The sequence below is a fragment of the Octodon degus genome, unplaced genomic scaffold (genome assembly GCF_000260255.1).
Source record: "Octodon degus isolate 3935 unplaced genomic scaffold, OctDeg1.0 scaffold00014, whole genome shotgun sequence".
Taxonomy (NCBI): domain Eukaryota; kingdom Metazoa; phylum Chordata; class Mammalia; order Rodentia; family Octodontidae; genus Octodon; species Octodon degus.
In genome coordinates this window covers 5,934,744-5,942,687 of record NW_004524590.1, presented here as the reverse complement: position 1 = coordinate 5,942,687, position 7,944 = coordinate 5,934,744, and the positions used below count along the sequence as shown (strand labels likewise).

The 7,944-nt window shown below is 43.4% G+C and overlaps 1 protein-coding gene across 1 annotated transcript in view; it reads left to right on the top strand.

Moving 5' to 3' along the window:
- Positions 1-7,944, top strand: part of Cntnap5 (contactin associated protein like 5) — a 930,940-nt gene that overhangs the window by 194,980 nt on the left and 728,016 nt on the right. The window contains exon 2 of the mRNA XM_004626336.2: positions 4,312-4,416. Within this exon, the coding sequence (XP_004626393.1) occupies positions 4,312-4,416 (105 nt within the window). The remainder of the gene's footprint in view (positions 1-4,311; positions 4,417-7,944) is intronic.

Genomic DNA, 7,944 nt, shown 5'->3' with positions numbered 1-7,944 from the left:
GCCAGCCTTTGGAAGGGTAATCTGTGACTTCACTTATGTCGCCCCCGCCAGCCTTTGGAAGGGTAATCTGTGACTTCACTTATGTCGCCCCTGCCAGCCTTTGGAAGGGTAATCTGTGACATCAATTGCTGGACATGTTTCACGGCACAGAACTGAGATCCCAGAAATAAAACAGTTGAAATAGTTGCTCTCAATTGCAATAAAGATATTCAATCCATAGACTACTTTCTATTCTCATGTGGTGCTTCATACTTTAAAATCTGGCTTTATCTTCCTCATCTGTTTTCATTCTATCTTTAAAATAATTGTATAGCTGGATATGGCAGAGAGAATTCTCTGTTCTGTGGACCACTGAAATAAAACTTAGTTCACTTGAATGTTTTGTCTTGAGTCACCAAGTCAAGAGAAGAAACAGACATAGGCATCAAGATCTCGGAGCTGTACGTCTCTACTCCAGGGTATCCCAATCATGAAACAAAGCAAAATAAAGTGCAGTGCTTAGCTGTGCGTAGGGGTGCATGCCTGTCACGCCAGTACTGTGGGAGGTTGAGACAGAAAGATGACAAGATTGAGGCCAACTTGGGAAACTTACCAACTTAGAAAAAAACAGAAGAGGGTTCATTTCAAAAAATCTAGATTCAATTTCCCATTCCTGTCTTTTTTGGGAGCAGAAAGTAATCTATGGATTGAAATGTGGTTCTTTGCCTATTTTACAACTAAACCTAGTTTTTTTTCTCATGTGTGCTGGGTCATTTCCTTCCTGCTTTATGAATCAGAAACATGTCTAAAATCATACCTGCCTTTGGAGTTAGCAGCCTCGTATGACAAACCTTAAAGTCCAATGACCGGGAATAATTTGAGAAAGCTCCTGACATATTCTCTCTTGAAAAGAGGGTCGCAGAGCTTGTCACATGGCAGGGAGATGACATAGGGACCTAATACCCTGCTCGAGATGGAGTGCAGGATCATCTTTCTTCCTTTTGGTGTAGGAATTTCCCATGCCTGTCTTTTTTGGGAACAGAGCAGAAGTCCAAATCAACTCCCCCAAAGCCGCTCTTGAAATGCACAGGTCTGGGGGAAAGGAGTCCCTAAGAAATCTCCTCAGGACCTTGGCCTGGAGCACAGGTCGTTTTCTATGAATTGGTAAATTTCCCAGGTTGGGGGCCTTCCTCACAGAAGCAAAAGGCAGGGCAGGCGGGACTCGGGGTGGACCCGGCTGGCGTGGGAGCCCAGCGGCTGGTCCGTGAGGCCGGCAGTCCCAGCTCTCGCTGTGCCCAGCCCCAGGGCCCGTGAGAGGTCGGTGGCCTGCGCTCGTGCTCCGCGAGGAGCCCATTTTACAGCTGCGCTGTAAGCTTCGTGAACAGTTGCCCGCTGTCGTGTCCATTTCTGTGTTTACATCTTTATATTTTTCATAGTCCATGGAGTTTTTGAGGTCGGCAACTCTGTCCTGCTCAGATCTACCCCACTGCCTTTCCAAGGACAAATGTAAAGTAGGACTTTATAAATATCTGGACTGAATTACTTTAAAATGATTATGTAACTTCTATTTCTACGTTTTCATGGGCATTTTAAGAATTTACGAACTTGAACTCAAGGACTACTCTAGTAAGAGAAAAATGTACTTTTAGGTTTCTTTCCAGAGTGATGTGTGAGTTGGATTGATTTGAAATGTCTACATTTATATCCTCAATTCTGCTACAGCACAATATACACACTGTAAAAATAACTGGTCAAACATACAGTAAGAGCTGCAGATAAGCAAGGGATTGGGGGTAAATACGCCTACGGGGCCAAGTCACAAATATTAGAAATATTCAAAGAACTGAATAAAAATGCTAACATTGTATACAGGTTAAACATTTAAGTAGGGCAAGGGTAGTATAATAAATGTGGTTCTTTGCCTGAAATGGTCTGCAGTCTGGTGGATTTGGGTGTCAGGAAGGCTGAGAGCCACTGTGAGGGGAAGGAGAACGGTTGTGAAATGTGAAGATGCTGATGACCGCAGAGGCAGAGGAGCAAGACGCGTGACCAGGTCGTGAGATGGCTAGCGGCTGTGCGTGTGCACTCATGTGTGCACGGCGTCCTGGGTTTTTATTTTTGCACACTCAGGTTTCTTGATGATAAAGGAATCATAAGCAAATGTAAGGTGCACATCATGTTCCAACTGGTTCCTCATACATAAGGAGAGCAGCAGATCTGTGTTTTTAGACGAGTGCGCTCAGGTGTATGTGTGTGTGTGCGCGCGCGTGCAGCTTCCCTTGGCTGTATGGAAGGGCAAGAGTGCACACAGTGCATCTTCACTTCCTATTTGCAGATTAACTGTGACCACCAAGGTGACTTCTGTATCATTCTTCAGTGAGGATGAAGCTCTGTTTGGTGTTTGTCACATACCCCCGAACACTTTTCAAACATTTGAGTTTGAGAAAAATTCAGAATATACTTTGCAGTTGATTTTCTAATATATTTAACAAATAAGAATTGAATCCTTACATTTCTAATTAATTTGCCAGCAATTAGCTGAAAGATAGTTCAGAACTTCCTAGATAAACAAGCATGATGCTATGTAAATATTCTTTTAAAAAGTCAAGTTATTTACTCTTGAGAGCCTTTCCTACCATGAAGTTTTCCTTGAAACTGAATAGCACATTGCAAATTTGTTTTGACTGAAGTACACCTGAATTGTATGAGGTGATTTGTCAGTGTCTTGCAAGGTCAATTTTGTACGAAAGAGAAAAATAGGAAATTAATTTGAGTGCTAGCGAGTGGATGGACTGATTGGTTCATTGATCCTTTCTTCTCTTCCTTCACTCGTGACTCCCCATCTCCTTTCAACAGATGTTTATTCAAGAGGTATCATGCCCGTAACACTTGCTAGGGGACCCCAAAGATGTGCTACTTGCTGAGAGATACAAACAAATCAGGGAATTAGTGCAGAACCATATGGTGACCGAATCTCGTAATCTGCTTGGTGCTTCCATACCAGAATACCTGAGACAAGGTCACTTATAATGAGCAGACATTTGTTGGATCACGTATTTGAAGGCTAGGAAGTTGTTGTCAGTGTGCCAGCACTCAAAAGTGGCAGAAAGTAAGATGGTCAGACCACAGTCCTTTCATGAAGCCACTAAACCAGACTGGGGGGGGGGTGCCCTCCTGGGTTCATCTCCTCTGAACGATCGCCACCTCTTAGTACTGTTATTGTGGAGTTAAATTTTTGACATGAGTTTTGGATAGTATGAACATTCCAACTGAAATACCAGTATGCTGGGGTTGGGGAGATAGATTGGTGGGCTGGGTGCCTGCTTAGGCAAGCATATGGAAAGGGATTCAATCCCAAGCACCAAATGCCAGGCTGGCCAGGAAACCCCAGGTGTCCTGTGGCAGCCAGTGAAGCAGAAACTGCATGTGGTGGCACACGCCTGTAATCCCAGTGCTAGAGAAGTTGAGGCAGGAGGACCGCTAAGAATCTGAGCTTCATAGTAAGGCCTTGTACAAAAGAAAGAAATAAAAATACATTTTTTTAAAGTACCAGTCTCCTGAGAGTGGAGGGCCGTGCTCTCTACAAGAGCTGCGCATGACATCAGTGCCAACCAGGAAAGACATAGCGTGTTGTTGAGACCACATCTCTGCCTGTGGTTAGCCCTGTCGCACAGTAGGCCATTATCACAAAAGTGTTAGAAAGCATAATTATCACATTTAAGACAGCTGGAGGTATAACTACTGCGGTTTCCTTCCTCATCAAGATTGTGCAAAACCTGAGACTATTATCTGTTGCTTCATAGACTCGAAGTCAGCTATTAGACTGAGTAACTTGCTTTCCAGTGATTATCACAAAACAAAGAGTAAATTAGTCCAAATTATCCTGTTTTTCTAGATATAATTATTACAGAGGTGCTTGGGACAAAAGATGGGAGAAAGTTAAACAATACTCCCCTCTTTAGTGGTCTCCCTATGTCTAGAATTAGCCCAGTAGCAGTGATTTAAATCTCTGTATAAATTGCCCTCTACAGGAATAAATGATGGCTGGAATGGTGTCAGGCAAACCTAGGTGAGAATTCTGGCTCTGCTGCTTTCTGTTGTTGTGACCTTGGACGACCTCCTGAACACCTCTAAACTTCTCCCTCTGTGAAAGGAGGTTATTTTTGTCACTGGGGTTGTTAAGAGACGTAGATGCAGGAATTTAAGGAAACAAGTAGCGCCAGCCATAGACCAAGTGCTTCTCAGAGGGTCTGGACAATGTCTGTCGTCGCTCCTCATGGAAAGGCTTGCTGACGTATTCTTCTCTCTTCCTGTCTCTTCCCTCCCCTGCAGACAACTGCGATGACCCGCTAGCGTCGCTGCTCTCTCCAATGGCGTTCTCCAGCTCCTCAGACCTCACCGGTCCTCCCAGCCCAGCTCAGCTCAACTGGAGAGTTGGTGAGTAGGTGATCCAAGTCCTACAGCCAAGCGCTAGGCAGGGGCCCCGTGAATCCTCGGGAAGAGAGATTGTTTCCATTTGTGGGCATCATGTCCAGAAGTATTGTTCAGAAGAAAGCGTAGGAGGAGATGATTAAAGTCTCATGTAGGTACACATCTCAACACATGATGGTCACTTACGAGGGCTCCTCTAACCATGGGATTCGTCTTGATCTATCATTAGAGGCCTTTGTAAAAATCTCTTTAAATGCATTCAGTGTATTTTCATATTTCATCTATCCAATATACATAGCATCCGATAGATAGTATTATAGTTTATTTATAAAAGGTGAAGTTCTTCAAAATTCGCAGTAACCTTAAAGTAACTCCATCATTGGTATTGCTGCTTAGAAAAACTAGAACATACATTTAATTAAAATCAAGATTATAAACCACCTGCAATCTTACCAACTACATATAAATGAGGTGAAATGCTTAAGGTCTTTACAACACATATTAAAGATCAGGAGGTATACTTCTTTTTAACTTATTTATTTATTTATTTTGTGTGTGTGTGTGTGTGTGTGTGTGTGTGGCCAGCTCAGCCCACCAGGGGGCGGGGCTGGCTGGCATGTGGTGCTGGGGGATCGAACCAGGGTCTCTGTGCTTTGCCAAGCTTGTTCTAAGTAGGTGCTTTAGACCACTGAGCCATCTCACCAGCCCCAGGGTGTATACTTCTGAGTGGTCCATTTTTTTATTTTTTGGTGGAACGGGGGATTGAACTCAGGCCCTTGCACTTGCCGGGCAAGCGTTTGTTCTCCTGAGCCATCTCCCCAGTGCCTAAGTGGTCCATTTTACTAAATAGGTTCACTACTATGGTAGAAGAGGTTTGGAGTAAGAAGGAAAGCCTTAGAAATTAGGCAAGTGACATCCAATGCTGGGCTCAGCATTTGTACATTCTGTAATAAATCACTCATCTGTTCCTAACCTTTGCTATTTATTGGGGAAGTTGCTTTCCCAGTTGCTTCCAAAGTAAGCCCAGACTCTCAGATCCTAAAGATGCTTCCCACAGCAAGACTGAAAATTGCAAGTGTATCTCAGGAGTCCCACTTTGCATTTCAGGAGGAAACAAATGTCAGGAGATTTCGACACCATGACCAACGGGGATTCCAGGAACAGCTGCTTAAAATCCCAACCAAATCGAGGAGCAGCTGAGAGCCATTCATCCTTCCTGCCTGTTGCGCAGTTTCTGGGGAGAGCTTTGGGTCTGCTCTCAGGGCAGCTTCCGCCCTACTGGATGGGGAGCCGCTAGGGCTGGGTGTCTCTGTTCCACCACTCCTCACACCCTGAGCTTGTTCACTTGTGTTTGCCTAGATGCAAAGCCAGCAGGAGGATGTGTGCAGAGCAGGCCTTCTCTTGTATGTACAGTTTCAGTCAGCACGCCCGGGGTGTGGGATGAAAGAGGTGCAGAGTCAAGGTGCGCGGGCTGATAGCTCATCTTTTGGCACAGCACCAGGGTGTGGATGGTATCCCTGCCATCCACCCTGTCCTTGTGGGAAAGCAGGCCCAGGCTCCAGAGATCTCATTCCCAGGCTGCACCCTTGGATTACCCGGGAGTCGCTGGGAGCACTGCCCGAGCCATCTCCCATCTCCCACATAATCTCAACTAATCATGTCGGACGAAACTTAACAAAGAGATGGATCAAGGAAGAAATGCATGCTTTAGTGGTGATCAAAAATGCAAGAATTAGGGCCAGGGAAATAGCTCAGTAGAATGAGAGCCTGTCTGGCAAGGGCAGGGTCCTGAGTTCAATCCCCAGTACTGAAAAAAAAGAAAAAAGCAAGAACTGCAAACCAGAGAGTTGGATGAATTCTTGTGTAGCAAATCCTTCCGTGACTATTTATTGGCCATGCGCTACTTGCTAGACACCACGCTGGAACCTGGACACACGACTGGCAAGAATAGGAATGTCCTTCCTGGGAGTTCACAGGGTAGGATGGATTGTGATGTAATTCTAATTTATGATCCTAATTAATGACTAATGGTGCTTATTAGTGCTAATATTAATACAAATACTTCATTTTGTATAGGTACAAATGCATATATGTGTGTTAAAAATAGACCATTCATATATTTTACAGCATATACTAGCACATATGTAGAGTGATATTTAAGTATACACAAATATTGAATATATAGAGACTCAGGGTCATATTAAAGGATGAATATATACAAGGATGGATCTGACCTGCATATTTATAGCTATAGATAGTAATGCCTTCACTCAGGAATATTTCTGTTTGCAAATAAATGTGCTGGGCAAAATTTTCCTCCTGTCTGAAAACTGTGCTCCAGGTGCAAACACGGCCAAGCAATCTTCTTAACACAAACACAGATATTACCCCTTATTATCCATGGGATACATATTGTTCCAGAACCCCATGGATTCCTAAACTCATGGCTGAGCAAGTCCCTTCTATAAAATGACATACAGCTTCCTATAACTACATTTATCTCATACATCATAAATTATCTCCAGGTTAATTATGTTATCTAACACACTGTAAATGATAACTAAATATGTAGTTGTTAAATTATTTAGGTAATAATAGATAACAAAGAATAAAGTCTTTGTGTGCACAGTCCACAAGCAGTGTTTTCAAATATTTTCCATCTTCATTTGATTGAGCATACAATTGTAATACATGAAAATACAAAATTATAACACAAGCACACACGCAGATATTTATGTATATATACATATATATGCACACATAAACTAATCTGAACATGTATATAAGACATGGAAGATACATGCATGTATAGAGCATGTATACTGATACTACAGATGTTATCATAAAACATAAAAGTAATTATGCTAATGTTGAGGATAAATTTCATCATATGTCTGGTTAAACAAACAAAACATTTAGTAAGTCAAAGAGGAAAATATATATAGCTTTAATTGATGCTAGAAATCTGAGTGAAAGCTGTCTCTCTTTGTCCTTCTCAAGACCCACCTGCTCCAGTCGTGGGATCTGCAGCCCAATTGCTCAGTAGCGGGACCTACGAGTACTGCCTGCCCCTGTGATTCCTTAAGAGCACTCTGGCATGTTAGGAAAGGCTTCAGGTGTGCCCTAAAGAGCAGGTTGTGCCCGCGTGTCTGAAGTCTGGCGGGTGTGAAGACATCTGTGGAGACATCAGAGAGCTTTTCCCTAATGGTTGACTTGTGCATGTAGGAATCCACACTCTTCAACTTACGCGACTACAATAGAACCAAAAGTGGTGCCAGCGACACGTAGGCGCCCTCCAGAAACCACCACTGCTCCTCACGTATATCTATTTGCCCCTCACAGCTGCCTTCCCTTGATGTTGTATTGGTAGCCATGTTTCAAAGGCAAAATCTGTGATAAAGAGGGCAGCTGGTGCCATGCCAAACTTTAACCCAGGAAGTCAGATTCCCACATCCACGGTCCTACGCGCAATACCCGGGCATTGTCCAGCCCAGAAGGTGAAAATAGCTTTTGTGTTTTAGACAAGAAAATATA